Raw genomic sequence first — 21323 nt, forward strand, 5'->3', positions numbered from 1 at the left:
AATGACATTTTGTGGGCATGTCGTGGTCCGATTACGCCCATCTATGAACTCGTCCTCACTTTTTTGCAAACATACACGTGTACCAACTTTCATTACGATATTTTAATTTTAACTGAAGTTACAGCGTGCATAAACAGACGGACGGACAGTCACTTGGAATTTAACTTGATATAAATAACTGTTAGGTGAACAAAACCAATATACTCTGTAGCAACATGTTGCAAGAGTATAAAAATCTAAAAGAACTAAAGGGTATAATTAAATATATCAAATACATTAATAAAACATAAATAAAATATATTTTAAATAATTTCGATTCATAAAATTTATAACAACTGAATTAAATCCAATATAAAAATTATAAAATGAAATTAAAATACTATAATGAAACTATTAAAAATAAAAAACAAAGTTATATTAAATTGAAAAAAACTTTGGTTTGTTGCTTTTCAGCACATATATATAAAAAATAAAAATAAGATTTTTTTTTATTAAAAATTAGAACAATTATATATCAATAGTGTATTAAAACTAAATTTGTATTAAACACTTTGCTAATTGTGCTACACTCTTTCTTTCTTTTCATTTCTGTGCTATCCTTAACATGGTCATTTATACAAAAATTGTGAAATATTGGCATATTGTGAACGCAATAATAATTTCATTAAACAAAATAAAAAAATAACAAAAATAATGAAATAGGACATAATGTGCCAATTAAAGTCACGAGCAACGGGACAACGAGTGCCAATGGGTCTTTTGGGGCAGAAGGGCCCGAAACAGAGACCGACTCATCAGGGACCGGGGGGATGCGGAAGTCGTTGGAGAGGAAGGGCTCAGCGCCGAACGACGCTGTTCACCTCCAGAGACGGGTGGGACTCTTCAGTGGGGTGGCTTTAATTGTCGGGACCATGATAGGTGAGTACAACAAATATATATTATACTTAAATCGTATGCAAATTTTGAAACAGTAATACTAAACCAAATTAGATACATAAATATAGTTAGTTCTTTAAATCCATCTTCCTATCATGATTCCTTTTAGTTATGAGCGTTAAAGGTTTATTAATAATCTATACATATTTTTTCAAAAATCAGACTACAATTTTCCTCGTAAAATACGAAAATTTCCACACCCAGAAATTCCAAGGACAATAATTTTAATTTATACTATGAATATATTTTTTTTGTGTATAAGTCAATATTAAGTTTCGAAATTTTTGGACTCAGTTGATAGCCTGGTTTTCCGATTATTTGTGTTACTTGACCTCAGTTTGAAGAAAACACGAATGGAACGAAACTGAACACGTTGTTTCGTTAATATTGTAGATTTATTTCTATGAAAACATTTATAGCAGCTGATGAGATGAAGAAGTAATAAACATTTTGAATTTTATGGATTTCAAATTTAAAATCGTCTGAAATAACAACCCTGCAGTGAAACACCAAATATAAATTTACCAGGTTAGAACTAGAAATTTCTCTCGGAAAGGAAAATAGAAACCACCAGAAATATACCGTTTCTAGAACGATTTTGATAATTTCGAGCAGTGGTTTGGCTACTACTTAAAAGCAACTCCATTATTTTTGCACTAAATTGAAGGTTTTGTTTAGCATAGTTAGAATTATTATTAACATGTTAGCTATCGATGTGTATTGCCTGGCTTTGTCCTGATGGATAAGAAAGCCCCTCATATTCGCTAAAGCTAACCATTTGTGGGTGATCGCTTATTTCAAATGGTCAAATTGTTGACATCACAAGTCTGATTAAAAGTTTGGACGTAGGGAAGTAGCTCATATTAAATGCATCCCTGCTAACCGTTTTCACTTGACGTTGTCATAAGTGACCCACTTGTCATCACCAGTAACCATCCGCTTCAGAAATAGATGGAGTTTTTTGCGATTCATCAGATATTCACAGATACAAATTCATAACCCATAACCTGCTTCTCTTTATATTCAGGCTTATTTATGGTAAATGACAACAAGTTGAGCTTCTGGGCAATTGAAACTGCACTTATATGACTTGGCCGAACTTGACGATTCCATTACTTTTCGATATTTTCAACAATTGGCCTTCCAGGTCGTGGTGCATCTTTGACATCATATAAATCCCTGAGAAATTTTTTTAGTACAAAATCCTGTTTTTCTAAAGCTGTATTCCGTAATCAAGTTGCACTTATACAACGGGAGATAGAGAATACAAAAGTCATATAGAAAGCCATATAATATAATATATTTCTTTTTACAAAACCTAATAGTTTCTATTTTGAGCTGATTTGAGCATGACGCGGTTTTTAGCCGAAATCTGAAATGATGTAATCAATAGTATATATTTTTCACCAATTTTGTATGCTAAGAAATCTTAGAAAAGTAGCATAAATTATTTATAACTTACAACATATAAAATGGCAGTAACTTTCATATTACTAATACAAACTACCACGGACCGGAAATTGCATGAAGAATATGAATTTGAAAATTAACACACAATTTTAAGCTAGTTGCCTGAAAAAGTTGTATTTTTATAATATACAGTCATTATTTAACACATTACGAACGCATAAGCAATGGTATTTAGCGCGTAAATGTACAGTATTATTTATAGCAAAAATAATTTCTTATTTCTCAACGATTAAAATGTGATTAAAAGAGAATTTATTATGTTTATGTGTTTAAAGCGAATTTAGTAAATAACTTAACGCTAATAAAGCGCAAGAAATGCCAGTACAGTATATGCGTAGATATGTTCATATGTGTGGTATCTTATTGGCACGTAGGCAAAAATATTCAACCAAAGTTTTATAAATATATATACATTCAAGTGAAAATTAAAGCAATACAATATTTTTTGCCCACGAAATCAGCAAAATATATTGAATGAAAGAAATTTGAGTACAATTCATAAAAAAAGGAATGAAAATAATAAAAACAATAACAATAATATTATATTAATAATAGTAATGTAAAAATGAAATGAATTCCTTTATTTTAAATTTAAGTTTAAGTTTTGCTAGTTCTTTTTAGCCACTATGTTTGATAACAAGTCGACTTAAGGTTAACAAATAAGGATACAAGATATTTATATTGAAATTTATCTTGATTTTGATCGGTCAGTTTGTATGGCAGCTATATCTTATCCGACACTTTTTAAAATTAAGCTAAAAATCCTGCTTTGCAGGGATATTTGTTTCTCTGTATATAGATTAATTTGAACCTATCAATTCAATATATATAAGTTTTCCTTGGCTCACCCTAATATACATATATACATAAGCATACTGCATAGTTGACCCAGGCCGTTGTACTTTAAATTTGATTAAAAACCAATTAATTTACTCTGAATTCCCTTAAAACACAATGTGACCTGTCTATAATCCTCCTCGATTGACAATTCCAATACTGCAATGTGTATCTCACATACATATACAAATATATTTTAGCGCAAAGAATGTTTTAATTTCATTTTTTAGATGTTAAAAACTGTTGCGTGCAATTAGGACATGAAACGTCAAAGACATATATGTGTATATAAGAAGTATTTGAGAGAAAAAGAAAGAGAAAACAATAAAACAAACGCTAAATTGAAACATAGAAAAAATAAATGTTCCACACTCTCTTGCGTAGGTGTTTTGGCAAGCGACGCGAAGGCTCGAAAAAAATCGAAAAGCAAATGAAATGTACCACATGACTATCACTAATTAAGTTATTTATTCATACATTAAAAAAACTTAAAAAAATTAAATAAAGAAATCTAAGAATTTTCAATGCTAATATATACCTATAAGAAAAATGGGTGTGGCAACGAAATTTGCTATAACAAAATCTGAATATATTTATTAAAATATATATACTGTCACTTATTTAAATATATGCGTATATATTTTCTTTAGTGAATATCGTGAGGGTATAAACCTTGAAAAAGCCTAATAAATCTGCCATAGTAGCAATAGATTAATAAACAAGATCATAACGACTCAGGATATAGCTCTTTCCATTTACCCGCAATTCAAAATTGTTATTAAATATTAAAATACATTTAATCTTCATAAACCACTAGTGTAAATTTTACACACTTTTGACTGAAAATTTGTTGGAAAGATCGTCTACGAATAAACTCCCTGAGCAGGAGGCTGTGAAGAGGACATTGTATTTTTTATTAATTTTTATTATACTTTAAAGCTACTCAATATTTTTTACAAAAAATCTGGAAAAAATTTTAATTTATTTCCGTTACTTTGGGGGTTTATACCTTCTCTTCTACGGTTTTGTCGACAACAGCATTACTTCAAATAAAATTTTTTCAAGAATCGGAGCGTATGCATTTTTTAATAGTTTCTTTTAGATGCATTTTCGTGCTTATTTCTATTGCGTGGTCATCAAATACAGATTTAACTCAGTAATGGGGTATCCTGCTTACCCGATAGCTTAAAATACCGTTTTTATAGGATTTCTCGAATTTGAGAATAGAACTAAGAAAGATTTAGTTAAAAAAAATATTTGATAAAATATTTTACATCGGTTAAAAATTTATGTGAGGAATCTAAAAATAAAGATTCTGTAGTCTATAATTTAAAATCTCGATAATTAAACGAAACTGGTTAGACTCACACACTTTTTATGAACTTTGTATTTTTTAGAGGTTAAACAACTATTGCATGCTTAAACATAGATTTATGAATGAATTATTAACGAAAAGTTAATGAGAAATTTGACACTTGTGGAAATTATAAAATAAAAAATAGATTCGTCCAAAAATATGAATGAATAGGTAGGTAAATGTTTAGCGATATTTCGCTTTGTTGTAAATACAAGCATGTGTATGTATGTATAAAAAAATATCGATTATTATTTTTTTTCATTTTGTACTCTGAAATCGGTTGGTAGACACCTCAAAAAAATTCTCTCCCTCTAGTAGTAATTATTGGAAAGGAAAATTCATATCGCAGTATCTACTATTTGTAATGTTGAAGTTTAATTATTTTAAGGCATATTTATGTTTTTTTATTCAATCATTTTTATTTTTTTTTATGAATTTTATAACACACTAACAAAAAATTATTATGATACCTTTAATAATTTTTGAACAGTGTAGTTTACGAAAATATTGTAAGACTCCATTTTTGTAGAGTAATCAGTTTTATAAAAATATAAAGACGATATATATTTTTTTCAAATAATACTAGTTTACAGTCATTTTGCGACTGTGATGGAGGCTGTTTCTTGCTAATTTTGGATTGCTAAAACCGAAAATGATAGTAAAATTTCCTAACAGGTAGGATTTTTTGTTTCGTAGTCAAGGGGTGTAAAGATCTAACTGCCTAGCACCATTTACTAAAATGACAAAAATAGCCGTACGTCATGGAAAATTTTTGAACTTAAATTCGTAATCAGCACACCTCAATACACCCACAGACCTCTTAGCACATTAGTCGCAAATTGTTTCTTCAGATTTGTTGAGTAGTGTAATACATAGATACTGAGATATGAATTCTTCTTTCCAAATAATAAGGATTCCTCCTAATACTAAGAGCTCTTACTTAAAGAGAATATTACGAGTTGTCTACAAACCAATTTTACAGAGAGTAAAGTAAAAAAAAAGATAAGTGATTTTGTAACACTTTCTGATATATACGCGTATGTATGTATAAACTTATTCCTATATACCTATATATATTCTTGCGTTCGTGCATTTTGTCATGCCAAAAGTGGCTTCTGAAATCACTTTCACTTTGAATTCCAAAATTTCTAAAACAATTTAACAGTACATACTATTAATAGTGAGCATCGCAATGGCCCTGTGCTGAAACGTTGTCACCATTGAAATATCTAATACACGCACACAGATAGATACACTTACACAATATGTATGACTTTTGTTATTTTCGCTTATTTTCTGCATTTATATATAAATAATATAGTTTGAACTTTTTGTTCTATATTTACCGAAGTTTATGGTTATAGGTGTCCACAATATCATCGTAAAAATATAAGAAAAACAAAAATGTTTCTATTGTGCGGCGCCAGAACATTGACCAGCCTTGTGTGGAGGTCAGGGTTTGATGAATTAGAAGTAATATTTGTGAATAGTTTGTATTTGTATTTCGTGGATATTCAACTCAATTTATAATGTGTTTTATAGATTAGATAAACTTGTCTTTAAAAGTTGGTTTAAATGGTTTCCATATCCAGTTAAGAAAGTTAGGTTAGTTCTAGCATGCCAGTTTTAAAACCGAGGGAGGAAAGTTAGGTTAGGTATGCTGTATCCCTTCAGATGATCGGATATTATAAAGAGTAGAGTATTGTGTAACAGTATACATCATAAATTATTTTCTTATTTAACTTCAAACAATCTAAAATTAAATATGTCATACGCGGTCTTAATTTAACTAATAAAAATTATATTATGTAAGCTTTTGGGGTCCGTCAAAGCAACCCAACTTTAAGCTTGAGAAATGCGCAGCTTTGAAAAGAGCACGCGTATAACCACTAACCATGGTTATGATTATGAAAAATAAAAATCACACCCTACTTACCATATACCTGACGTCCGTTTATAATTTGTATGACCCATAAAAGCATCGCGTGACAAGTTGTAACGTTCTACTTGTAGTAGCGTCAAAGGAACAATAACGTTACATAATACATACAAATAAAAATGCATTATATGCGTATTTTACTATACATACATACATACATGGTAACATATCTACAGTTGGTACATAAAAAATTTAGTATGCATAAGCCTTGCTTGCCCGTCAAATACATACCCACAGTAAATATACACACACAGGGCCTTTGAATGCCATGGCGTCTATTGCAGTTTAAGGTCGAAGGTCAAATATAACCGAGTACATACAATTTTGTTGGAATATTGCAATGCAGTTGCTCAAGGACATTCGCAATTTGTGCGGCATATATGCTGAAAGTAGTCAAAAAAAAAATTGGGAAACTACACAAAACTTAGTTAAAGTGAAATAAAAAGTTTGGTAGATTTTTAAAATTAGTTATGTAAGTACATAGCACATATTTTAGGCAAAGGATGGATGATTTAAGTTTGGATGTACATATAGTTAATATACAAATGCAATCTATCTATAAAAAAGCAGGTATATACTTATGTACCATATATCCTTATGTAATATATGGTCAGAGGAATACTTTTCTTACGCAATACTGTGCTTGCTCAATAAATTGTTCTCACTGCGTGGCGTCAGTGTAATTGAATTGCAAATAAAAATTGATATAACGGCTTAAATACAAATTTGTTTACCGTTGGCTAGTTAAAGTATGAATCAGTCATTCGTAAATATTTATATACGAAATTATAATAATTTATTCTGCTTAATTAGAACTTATCTACTTGTATAAGCAATAAAGACTGTACTTAAGGGTTTTAAAATTAATTAAAAATTATACATTACTATAAATAAAAATAAGAAAAAGAACAATTAGCTCGATTTATGAAAATCCTTAAGTGTTCATTATTGTTAAACTAATAAATGCGGTAGATAATGATGTTCTACTCTGAACAGGCTATATTAAGGTTGCCACGAAGTTTGTAACAGTCAGAAAAAGACGTCAGGGATACGCTATAGTATATATAAATGATCAGCGTGACGAGCTGAGTCGATTTAGTCGTCGGTTGTCCGTCTATATATTGTATATGCGAACTAGTCCCTCAGTTTTTGACTTATTAATTCAAAATTTTGCAAACGTCGTTTTCTCTCCAAGAAACTGCCCATTTGCCGGTTCACTATAGTATATATCTGCTATACAAACTGATCGTTGGAACTCAATTCCTTGTATAAAATTGCAAACTTCAACCATATTGCTCAGATCGGACTACTGTAGCATATAGCTCCCATAGAAAATGACCCATCAAAATCAAGATAAATATCTTCATAAGAGATTCGTTTTTCTGATTAAGTAATCTGAATTCGACTTGAAGGTTGTTTATACCAAAATACCATTTCCATGCATTAATTTGCAAAAGTCAAAGTCAAAAAGTGATTCAAAGAAAAAAAGATATGGTGAACAGGTGTAGGCGACAGCGAAATTGCCCTAAAAGCGCGAAAATTGCTGACGCAAATTGAACTTATCATATGTAGTTATAAGTTCACCATGACCAACGTCCAAGACGATTTTCGCAAATGACTGCAAATATGCCACCATATTATTTTGACACATATATATTATTTTACAAATATTTTGCGAAGTTTGTTGGAAGCATATTCTTGCCAGTATAGATGTTTTAGATATAATTTGTGATAAAAGTAATCACTCAGGTAGAAGTAGGGAAAATTAAAAAAAAAATTGCTTTAAAATGTATGATTGGTCTCAAGTACGAGTTTTAGCCAGAGGAAGTATTTTTTAAAGAAAAATTATATTTTTTCGCTTAAGAGAATTTATAATAACGTTTTTGCTATTGTGTTTTAGGGCGTCGCATGAGGAAAATATACATATTAACTACTAAAAATGAATTTATTTAATTTATACATACAATATATTACCTTTTAAAATAAAACTTCTCGTATTGTTTACATTTTTTGTATTGTTGTTAGTTTATGTGTTACTCCAACACCATTTATATATTTTATAGATATTAACTTAATTTTTCTTAATAAATATTTTTAACATTCTCCTTTTACGCTTAATTTTCAGGGTCTGGAATATTTGTGTCACCTTCAGGTCTACTAGTTCGTACTGGTTCCGTTGGTGTTAGCTTTATTATATGGCTGGCCTGTGGTTTGCTCTCCTTGTTGGGTAAGTAAAGCCAGTAATCGATTAGGAATTAAAAATTTACCCTAATACGCTGTTGAGTACGATTTTGTGACTATGAATAAATTGTGATGAATCGAACAAGCAACTCGCATTTCAAATAGAGCCAGCATAGTGGCTATACCACTTTAATGAGGTACCCAAATACTCTTTTTGTATTGAATATTATTATTAATGTTGTTTCTACTTGAAATTGTTTGACTATTAGGAAAAAGTTAAATATAGCGAGCAGAGAAGTGTCAAATCGCTAATAGGACGACTAACTTGCCTGCAAGTTATTGCGCACATTTACTTAACGCATGATATATTTTTGCTTAAGAATATATTCATTCTACTTAAAGTACACAACAAAAACTTAGATTTCAATAGCAAACTCATAATAGAAGTTCACTAGTTAGCTACGAGAATATTAGGGAAGTAATACATTTTTATTAAAGTAGCATGGAATTGTAATAGATATATGTTGAAAATACATTTTTAACATGCTCAATACTATATCTTATAACTTCACTATACTTCGAATATATGGAATAATTATATTAATTTAAAACTTAAATACGCAATATGCCTTAAGAGTTTTAGAAGTAAATGTAATATTTTTTGTATCTACCCAAGGTTAATTTTTCATTTTCACTGAAGTTACACATACGCCCTGTTGTCAAGCGTTGAGCAAATTACAAAATGACCATACTTACCGTGCTTAATACTAGCGATGGTTTTTAATTTGAAAAAGGCAGTGTTAACAGCATCTGATCAAATAAGGACTGCTATTAAATAATTAATACTAAAAAATTACCTAGCACCACCGAAGCTATGAAATGGCCTCATTAAACTGAACAAAACCAAAAAAACAACAAAAAAATATAGTACTCCAAAGTTGTTCTAAATCTGTCGGGGTTAAAGAAGTTAATTAAATAATTTTTCTTTTGTTCTTGCAAAAATTATATATTTACTATAGACTACAAATATTTCAAATTTATTATTTATATTTATATTTATAAATTTTCACAGCATATAATTTCTATTGATTTTTATTAGCGCCAAGCTAGACTGAAGTAATTGACATTTCCACCCACAAGCAAATTCATCAAAATTGCTAAATGAAATACGCCAGAAATCATCACAACCTTATGTCAAGTATTGGGCGTTTAGGAGTTTATAACATTGTATGGAATTTGCAAATGTGCGAGCGCAAATATACATGCATACATACCTATGTACGAGTACATTATTCTGTTTTGTCAACAAGTGTTTAGGTAGTTCTTTTGTTTCTAATTGCATTGTAATAATTTTCCCAATTATTTTACGTCGCATTTGAAACAGCCGCGTTGCACATGATTAACGGTCGTGCAACTCTCAAAAATCGACACAAATACATATGTAAATACGAGTACATACAGGTATGTGTGTACATATGTATAACGGTGTAAATGCACCTGTAAACCTGTGGATGCCACTAGCTATCGCATTTTGTTTGGCAAATTGTCAATAATTTCACACTTGGCCGGGCTCTGGCGTCGCTTAGAAACAACATGCACATTTGCTTACATACTCATAAGCCCATATATGTGCATGTGTGTGTTTGCACGTAAATCTACATGTGTTTTGTTGCATTCGTTTGTGGCGCCCATTTGTCATTTGTGCAGCGCTTGCAAAGTAATGTGTTGAGAAATTAATTAAATAAAATGTGCTTCATAAAATGTATTTATATAGAGTATATATATAAAATAATATATAGTATTGAAATGTGTATACGTGCATTTTAGCAGAAGCATTTATTTAGCGATTAATATTATGTGTATATATATACATATTTGACAAGTTTGCCAAAGAGATTATGGTGCGATGTTTGTATATCTTGATGTGATTCTTCAATATAGGTCACTTTGGTAGAGTTAATTTTTTAATATTAAAAAAGGATTTTAGAAATTTTGAGCAAAGGATTGATGGTTTTAAATTTTTTTGCTTGAATATAATGTCACGAAAAAGGGGCGAAAACTGAAGAAAGGTAACTGAACGCATTTTTCCATAGGAGCAAAAAAAACTATTTATTTATCTAGCGTTGATCTTTGTTGTAAAAAAAAATTTTATAAATTTAAAATTGCGTCTTTCTCTTCGAATAAAGAAAGCGGACACAATATGAATAGTGAGAGCTGAATAGAGAGGAGCTAATTTTCAGAAAACCGGATGTACATAAATGAAAGAAATATGTTGTAGTTGTTGTAGTAGTCGTTACTTTTTCACATAATTTTTACGAATGCCGAGAAAGCAGTCTTTAATCGGATATCCGGATCTGTACATTTACTAAGCTCAACTGCAGTGAAAATGGAAGACTGTTTTATGCAGTTACAATAAAGTATTTAAAGAAGGCTCCCATTTTTGAAGTGACAACAACAATTTAGTTTAATTTCTACTATTTCAAAACCCGTGGTTAATTAGCCGCATTTGCTCTAGGTAAAGATCTTTAGAACACTTCATATATATACATTTGCCTTCGCAGAAACCCATTGCCTTCAGATGTCCTTAAGAGTCTTTTCAATACAGATTTAAAATATGAAAAGCAGAAAATCTCGGATGCAAAAACTGTCTTACAACAATTTCGAATAGAATCTTTCAGTGTTATTTTGAATGATAATTGCCAAAAGCTATGCAAGACTTTGATATGTCAAACTGCGATCTTTGATTTGTTATTAAAAGCTGTCCGGTCTAATTAAATCTACCTCAGATCTTCGCCTATTTTTTAACAAACTTTCACGAGCCGTGGAGTATTTAGTATTCTATATTAAGAGGAATTAATAATGTTAATTTTGCAGCCACCGTGCTTTGAAATCCTGTACGTGTAAATTGGTTGGACGCTGACTTAACGAAATTTCTCAAAACTTCTGAATCTTTTACAAAATCGGCGTCAAGTAGAAGTCGCAAAAGAGATGCTTCACAACATAGCTTACATTCATCAAACCCATCATTACTGGTGACGAGTTGTGAGTTTATGAATATGACGTCGGAACCGATCAACAAACTACGTTAAAGTCGGTAAAAAAAATCAAGATGATGCTCATCGTTTTTATTGATTACCTTGGAGTGGTTTATTATGAATTTATTTCACGGGGTCAAACATAATAAATGCAATATTTTTATTAGAAAAGAACTGTCCATAAGAGCACACCACTCTCTCACTAGGACGTCGCTCATATTTGCAACCTTAAACCACAATCTGGCAACCCTTATCTGTCTCTAAAGTGATAAATACATTTTCAAAGTTCCTCATATTACTGTTTATTTAATCCAAAGAAAGAATAACTTAAATTCACTTTTAAAAATTTGTCTCGCATTATTGAACATTAACAATACGCATGATGTACACTAAACGTGAACACAGGAACTTCCAATTAACTCAGAGACTCATAAGCACCCCAATGGTCGTAAACTCAAAACCTTACCTCGAGTTTGTTCATTAAGATATCATGAACTTTTAATACCCTGAACAGGGTATATTAAGTTTGCCACAAAGTTTGTAAGACTAGGAGGAAACGTCGGAATATATATATAAATAAAATATATATATAAATGATCAGCATGATGAGCTGAGTTGATTTAGCCGTCTATCTGTCTGTCCGTCTGTCTGTATATATAAAAACTAGTCACTCAGTTTTTAAGCTATCGATCTGAAATTTTGCACATGTCCTTTCTTCACTAAGAAGCTGCTCATTTGTCGGAACGGACCACTATAGCATATAGCTGCCATACAAACTGAACAATCGGAATCAAGTGCTTGTAAGGAGTCTTTGTATTTGTGAAGGGTGTTATAGTGTATTGTAAAGTGTAAATATATTTAAAAAAATAACAGATGTACATTATTCTCAGTTTGTCGCCACATCTGTGGGGTTACCAATGTTATGTATTCCTGGCAAGGCAAGTTGTTTCCGATCATTTGATACCCAGTTTTCCGCGAATTTTGTCTGAGTAAATAGTTGCTAATTATGCATACGTCCCACTTGTAGATAGACTGCTTTTCTTTTCTTTATATCTTTAATAATTTTCTGTTTAGACTCTATCTATTCATAGAATTTTGGTAATCCTACTCTAGCTTGTTGATATCTGCTGTATTCAGAGTCAAGGTCGCTTACGCCAAGTAAACAAATGTTAAGATTCATTTCAAAGATCGTATTGGCTAGTTTTCCGCACTTGTACTAAGGATGCTTACACTAACCGAGTACTAACTAGAAGCGATTAGGGTAGTAAAAAAGAGTCTTGCTATAAGGTTCGTGCTCACATTTTTTTCAGATTTTATGGTTAATAACTTTCTGTTAATTGCCAATTATATGCTAACAATTAATGCGTTCAAATTATTTCCGAAAACTGAATATGGTAGCAGGAATCAAGCAGATAAAGCGTGTTATTTGTAAGCAAATATGGCTATAATCTTCTCAAACTGTAAACAATCCACTGCGTAAGCACTTCGGTAGTCGATATGATCACAGGAATATTCTTTACATACTTATGACTTAATAAATAAAACAGTAAATATAAGCTTTCAAATACATTCAGTATGAATGTACGTATGTGGGTTTGTTGTTGCAACGCTCGAATGTGGACAATTCGTATGCCCAAACTGATTTGAGATCTGCAAAAATAATAGAAACCATTACAAGCATCAACAACCAGAATAAACAAAATGCATAAGCATATACACACAAACACCCCTTTTTAGTATTCACTAGCAGAGCTGTATAAATAGAGCTAAAGGCCACAAATCGCATATAAACAGCAGTCACTTGTCGTTTAACCACGATTAAACAGATGCAATATCGATATGGAGTTTGCACAACTAACCATTCTTCCTAAGCGATATTTCCTAAAAATATTAGATGGATAAAATAAAAATAAAATTTCTCTCGATTGAACTTGTTCTCCTTTTTCTATACTGATAATATAGCCGCCTAAACGATTTTAAGCAATAGTTCATACATGGTTCCTTCCTTTCCCAATTCAAAATACCACCACCAAACCTTTACATATGGTTCTTATACTGCTGATGAACTCAATCTTTCTTTTTACTCACCAGATGGTACCACAATGAACCCTTTCATTACTGGAAACTTTGCACCCATTCAAAGAACATTAAACAACTTCAAAATTATAAATATCAAGAGTGACTAGCGAAAAGCGAACTCAAGTTTTATATGAGGTCTGAAGATATTTTCGTGTACCGCCGGACCCAATCGTCTTGCTTCTTTTTTTAATTTAGACAAAGCGGAACTGAACCCGAAATACCCAAAAGTTGGACGTTCTCATAAGAGTTCTCCAGAAGAGTTTTTCCATCTTCTTACTAAGTAGATAGATTGCAGAATAACATTTAACATAGTCACATACGTTTGGCTGGAATATCAAATAGGATCATAGCTATATAAATATTTTTACTGTTGGCTCTCGTACTGAGATTGAAACAGGATTAAGGATAAAGCAGGTGTTGATAAACACCACAGATGTTGTTATTGAAATTTCACAATAAAACTTCCAAACAACCCAATCAGGATTCGATTACCAAAAAAAAATGGCTTGGGCTGAATATAAAGCGAGTCAAAGTAGAACAAAAAATTGCCCTAATTTTCGACAGGTAGGGTTTTTAAAAATGCTACGCCGGTGATCGCCTTATTTTATAACTATACTCCCGCTTCATTTGCTAATAGCGAAAGTCTAACTAATGCCCGCACGTAGTATTTTTATGATGTATTTTATTTTTATACAAGTAATAGAGAAAATAATATAAGTAAATGTATAAAGATATTAGGAAATAAATTTGCATTGCAATACAAAGTTGAGAACTGCAAAAAAGGCGATCGCGTTGACCTCCACAGTATCTTATCAATTAACCCCTCGACGAAAATTGAGAGAATTTTTTCTTAACTTTTCAAATCGCTTCTTAAGGATAGAAAGTGATCATTGAAGTGGTTTTTATAGTTTTCACCATAGATTCTTGTTTGTTGATTCATTTTTTTGCGTTTGCGTTTTTGTTGTATATGCGTATGCGTATGCGTTTTTATGTTTTGCTTATTCAAAGTATACATTTGCCACAATTGAGGGATATGACCAACCTTTTCAACTGGGAGGATCTGAACCGCCAATAATATCAATATTGGATATGCTATTTATATGAGCAAGACACGAAAAAGCTTCTGTGAATTACAAGCAAAAACTGGCATCAATGAAAAATATCTGTATGTATGTATTTAATGCATTGCGCCCCAACTGCACTGCGTCATACTCAATGGGCAAGCGAGTGTAGAAACACAAGCAAAACAACACCCAACAAATAATAATGTGCAAAAGTAGAAACACAAATGATGAGTAATATGTGTCGATGTACAATATAATAAGTACTACTAAGCAACAACAATAATAACAATAGCAATCAGCTGGCAGCTGGCAGCTGGCAGCGAGCGGCTGTACGCACAATAAAAATACAGTGAGCTAAACAGAGGAACATACTTGTAATACATACATACATTGCGAGTGAGATTTTGGTGGTGAAGAAACCGGTTCTCCATAAGATCGTCGGCACGAAATGTTGCGGTGGAGGCATCGGTAGACAAAGCTTTAAGCATGTATTGTACATACGGTGTGGCAAGTTAGATTAGAAGAAGCAACTGCTAAAGTAATTGTGTTCGAATTACATACTCATACTGAACTACATACCCTGCAGTGAAATCAACTAGGCATAAGTTTTTTCAGAACCAGTTATAAACTACTTCAAAACTACATTTTATTAAGTTTAGAGATATTTTCATGGAGGAATGGATGTTTTTATATTATTTTAAAAGTATTTATATGTTTATATAAGGTAGATTCTTATAAGGAGATGTGTAGATTATAATTTTTTAATATAATTAACTTTCCAACGACTAATTTTATCAAAATATCTTCTCGGCATTACAATAAATCAACATTTGGCCTAATCTATTTTCAGGCGCTCTGGCATATGCTGAGTTGGGTACGATGAACACATCGTCTGGCGCTGAGTGGGCATATTTTATGGACGCATTTGGTCCGGCTCCCGCATTTTTGTTCTCATGGGTATCGACATTGGTCCTGAAGCCATCGCAAATGGCTATAATTTGTCTCTCCTTTGCGCAGTATGCAGTTGAGGCATTCGTCACCGAATGCGATCCACCAACATCGGTGGTTAAAATGGTTGCACTGCTGGCAATTGGTAAGCTCAACAACAAACTATAGATGCTATGCACATACATATTTATGCTTTTTCGTTTGCTTAGTTGTGTTTTTATCCTCAAAATCCTTGAAATGCTAAAACAAAAATAAAAACAAAAATAATAAAATTCAAAGGAACAAATAGTAACCCCAAAACACAACAAACAACAAGAAAAAAAGTCAAAAGCAAATCATGCAAACGTTCACCCATACACATACATATTATACATACGCACAAACGAAGTTTTCTTTAAACTAGTTTTTTTTATTAATTTTTTGACAAAATTGTTCTCTATATTTCTCCTCAATACTATTCCGGCTATTGTATACTTTTTGTAACCACTCATCCGTCCTATCAAATAAAAAAAAAATTATATATATGTAAAAAAAATCAAAAAACAACCATCAAAACTTCCTACGTCCCACTACGATGCCTCCGCCTCTCCGACTCTGCCTACTACGCCTTCTACGTCCAACTCGCCCCCCTCTATAGTTATGATACTGTTCGTGAATTGTTATAGTGTGAATCTGGGCATGGCTGTGCAGAACATATTCACCGCTGCCAAATTGGTTGCCGTCCTCATAGTGATTTGCGGCGGCGCCTGGAAATTATTCCAAGGCAATACACAACACCTGTCGAATGCATTTAGTGGCGACACACCCACCTTGGGCGCTGTAGCGACCGCTTTTTACACCGGCCTCTGGGCCTACGATGGCTGGAATAATTTGAACTATGTCACCGAAGAAATCAAGAATCCAAGCAAGAATTTGCCACGTTCCATCATAATTGGCATACCGTTGGTGACACTGTGCTACGCGCTCATCAATATATCATATTTAGCGGCGATGTCACCCACCGAAATGATTGACTCAGAAGCCGTCGCCGTGACCTTCGGCAATCGCATACTGGGAGCTATGGCTTGGCTAATGCCGCTAAGTGTGACAGTGAGCACTTTTGGTAGCGCCAACGGTACACTCTTCGCGGCTGGACGGTAAGTTGGCAACTAAGAATTAAGCAATGCTTTTTTTCCTTGAAACTATTAATTTTTTTCATTCCAGTTTGTGCTTTGCCGCGAGCCGTGAGGGTCATCTAATGGATATACTGTCGTACGTGCATGTACGTCGTCTAACACCAGCACCAGGATTGATTTTCCATGTGAGTATTTATTCAATTTAAGCTAGTTCTGCGACCATGCAATTTAATAAGGACGAGAGCACTTTAATATTTTGATATAGTAAAGAAAGGATTGGGGCCTTTAAAGAAAGTAGTCTACTAGTTTGCATTTGAGGTGCGGGTCCAACACTGTTGTTGTTATTATTAAAACGGTATAAGACAAACAGTTTTGGAGATAAGGCCGAGCTGACAATTTTTGGTTTGGACCTTTTCGGTTACGTAGACTCGACTGTTAGCAGCTCAATGCTAGTTGTCAACGTCCAGGGAACGTCATGATTCGACAAGGTTCGACCAGAAGACGTGGATCGTAGTAGGTGGAAGTATAGAAGAGGACAGGGCTCATTTATTAAAGTCTGTTTGCACCAAGTGGAGTGATAACAGTTTCACCTACAGAACGCAATTAAGTAAGCGTTACGCTAATTCTGGGAACATCATTCATTGGGAATGACGTACTTTGTTTATAGGGTGTCGTTACTACATCTAATTTTAAAATTTTATTTATGGGTCTTTGGGAGGTAGTTTTGCTTGATGTGTGTGAGTGTCTAAACAAGAGCTTTTACACGACGGTATCCCAATATATATGGCATGGAGAGAAGTATGGAGCATGGATAGCAATATTCATTAAGGGTCTTCAAATCGATGAAATCGCTAAAGGGAAATTGGGCTCGAAAGCCATCGTGATACCACTAGACACAAAACAGAGTACTAAGCCCGATCTAAATAGTCTTAGATCCTCGAAATAACAGCCCTGTGTTGGTTAAAATCCGGATAAATTTCGGTAACGTAGAACTGGCTGTTGTGGGAATTAAAGGCATGAAACATTAACTTAATACACGTCTAAGCTTTATGCAAAAACTTCCTGTAGAAAATTTGAAACGAAGCGGAGATAAAAGAACTTTCTCTTCAATTCGTCCGATTGGGCTCCTGGTCACTAATAAAAATTTTTAACATTCATACTAGAACTCAAGAACTAGCAACTAAGTTCTATATATAATAATACTATTTTCAATTTCAGTCGCTCATCGCTACCGCCATGGTCTTGTACGGCACCATCGGTTCATTGATTGACTTCTTCAGCTTCACCGCTTGGATTTTCTATGGCGGTGCTATGTTGGCGCTGATTGTTATGCGTTTCACCAAACCCAACTATCCAAGGCCATACAAAGTGCCTATCATCATTCCTGTTGTGGTGCTGGTGATCTCAATATATCTAGTGGTGGCGCCGATCATCGATACACCGCGCATCGAATACTTATATGCGTTGCTCTTCATCTTGGGCGGCTTGATATTCTATGTGCCATTCGTTAAACTAGGCATGACACCAAGATTTATGAGTAAGTCCATGAATGTACATATATTAACAAATATAATATTTAATGTTATATTTTCTTTTTCGCTTTTGCTCAGACAAAGTGACACTTTTCTTCCAGCTGCTGTTGGAAGTGGTGCCAACTTCATCGATGTTCGAATAAGCAATTAAAAAACCAATTTCATTAATACCGGCTGAGACAAAAAAATATTGAAAAATGTGTTACAAGAGTAACAAACAAAAAAATATAACAAAATTTTAATCATTCAATGTAAAGTAAAGGAGAGACTATCTATTCAGGATCTGAGAGAATAATGTACGTACGAAATAGGTTAACTGTCTAAACTACATAATATAGCAGAGCAGTAAACACAAATATTCAACTATGAAACGTGTTGCAGTTAAATAATAGATTTACAAAAAAAAAATTTATATAAAAAAAACAAAAATTAAAAAAAAAATATAAAAAAAATTAAGAAAATATATGCATTATATAAAGTTTCTGCTAAAGACCTACATATATACAATATTATATATTTTTTTAGTTGTAAGCTTATTAGAATCATCAGATTGTTGTCAAAACTTAGTAAAACGTTTACAAAACAATGTTATTGTTTCTAAAACATTACATTAAATGTGAAAAATGTAGCTTGAATTGCTATAAAAAAAGTTTATTTAACTAGATGCGATGATATAGTTAGGATTTAGTATATGTATATTTAGGTACATAATACAAAATAAGTATGTGTGCTCATGATATATGCTATATTTGTGGTATATTATGATATATAGTGTTTAGAAATTTATGTAAATTGTAAGTTTTATGAGCTGATGTTTGAGAAATGGTGGAACAGTGAGCGGCTGACGACAGCAGAATATTGAATTTTTGATAAAATAATGAGGAAGCCAAAAGCAAAAACGAGTTAAGCAGCTGACTCAGCTAAACAGCTGTTATTTGAGTGAGGTTATCGCGTTTTCCAGTTAATTTAATGAGGCATTTTTATAACAACAACCATAAAAATAAGTGAAGAAAACTTAATTGTTGATATATTGTATCAAGCTGGTTCAAAAAACAGTTTATAGAGAAACAGACAGTTGAAAAACTGTTATTTGAGTGAAGTTGTGGCGTTTTCTAGTAAATTGATAGGGGTATAATTATCGTTATAACAAGATCTTTAATTAAAAATGCTTACTTGCTGATAAATAGGCCTTCCAGGTGTTCAAAAAACAAATTTCCAACTACCCGCTCTTTTAGATTTCAAATTTGATTCACAAGTTGGTGTAAATAAAATAATGCTCAAGACAAAATACTTACATTTCTGCAATCCAAAAGCTGCATATCAATGTAAAAAGGTAGCAAAACACATTCAAATCAAAAATATTCTAAAATTGTATACAATATTATCCTCATTCAGCATCAGCATTATGCCGCTCATTGGCCTTCATCTGTCATCGTCAGCTAAATTTCATTGAACAAATCAGAATTTTAACGCATAGCAATATTTTAATTCGGTAAAAGTTTATGGAAAAGGAAAAAGAAAACGCAAAAAATCAATAAGTTAGACTATACGAGTATTCGCTCTATATATGTATATTTTAGAATCGTTTTAAAATCCTAACCGGAAAAAATTGTGAAAACCATGGGACTGCTGTAGGCATTAAATTTATTAAATATTTATAATTTACTAAAAGGACAATGGAATTTAGAGTTATAGAACTGCAAAGCTACTTATATAGAAATTGTTATTTGACATACCCTACAATAAAAAATAAAACAAAATAAAACAGCTTCAAACACAGCAAAAGCGGTAAGCTATGAACTTATTAGTTCAAAATTGTTGTAATTAGCAACTAAAACTATTGCACACAACTGAAAAGTCCAAAAGCTTTCGAACTTGCTGTGTACAAAGCTAAAAAAAAATATAAAAAAACATTGCTACAATTTAAGGAGCAAAGTAAAACAAAAATAAAAATAGAAAAATAATCCCAGAAAATCACACAAAAATTATTGCACACCGCTTACTACCTAGATACCATTTGATATTTGGTTAGAAGTGTTTGAAGCAAATAAAAATAAATTTATATTATCATTCTCAATTTCGTATAATTATTTTTAAATTAAGTTAAAAAGACAAAGTACTATAAATATAATAAGCCACTGCTTATACACATGTATTTATGTATATGTGTCATTTACACTTTATGGTAAACAACCGCTATAAAGAGCAAAAATGTATGGAAAACAGTAATATGTATGTACCATCAAAATAATATCACATAATAAGCAGCATGTATACATGTTTTCTCTAACTCAACAATATTTTCGAGCATTTCGGCATTTAATATGAGAAACTTTTGCGCCACTTATTATACACATATGTACATACATATACTATATATGATTATAACAACAATCAAACAACATATATGCATATACACACAGATTTCCAAGAACAGCGTTTTAAATTAACAAATTATTAACTATAAATCTATACATAGATACATACTTACATGAATTCATATATGTAAGTGCACATGTATTTTGGAAACTGTTTTTCTACACTTTTTGTCTTACGATTATACTTTTTATATAGTATTTCGTTATACGAATATATGATTAATCCTTTTGAGAAATTTATTTTTAATTTACTACAACCTCGAAGATACGGTTACAACAAAAAAAATGAAAAAGCTATTATAAACTTGTATTGAGAATTTATCAATAAATCATCAACTACAAAAAAAAACATGTGTGGCTTTTATTTATTATTTTTATACACTGAACAAGGAATATTAAGTGTGCCACGAAATTTGTAACACCCAGAAAGCAACGTTGGTGAACCTATGGAG

General features: G+C 32.0%; 1 protein-coding gene across 2 annotated transcripts in view; it reads left to right on the forward strand.

Annotated features, from left to right (window-relative positions):
• Positions 1 to 21220, forward strand: part of sbm (L-type amino acid transporter sobremesa) — a 64501-nt gene extending 43281 nt beyond the window's left edge. For both annotated transcript variants that reach the window (XM_014233566.3, XM_070110458.1), the window contains exons 2-8: positions 703 to 918; positions 8665 to 8766; positions 15749 to 15991; positions 16484 to 16982; positions 17050 to 17146; positions 18180 to 18498; positions 18572 to 21220. In XM_014233566.3, the coding sequence (XP_014089041.1) occupies positions 703 to 918; positions 8665 to 8766; positions 15749 to 15991; positions 16484 to 16982; positions 17050 to 17146; positions 18180 to 18498; positions 18572 to 18636 (1541 nt within the window). In that variant the 3' untranslated portion in view covers positions 18637 to 21220. The remainder of the gene's footprint in view (positions 1 to 702; positions 919 to 8664; positions 8767 to 15748; positions 15992 to 16483; positions 16983 to 17049; positions 17147 to 18179; positions 18499 to 18571) is intronic.
• Positions 21221 to 21323: the final 103 nt, after the last annotated feature.

Source organism: Bactrocera oleae, chromosome 5, assembly GCF_042242935.1.
Source record: "Bactrocera oleae isolate idBacOlea1 chromosome 5, idBacOlea1, whole genome shotgun sequence".
NCBI classification, from domain to species: domain Eukaryota; kingdom Metazoa; phylum Arthropoda; class Insecta; order Diptera; family Tephritidae; genus Bactrocera; species Bactrocera oleae.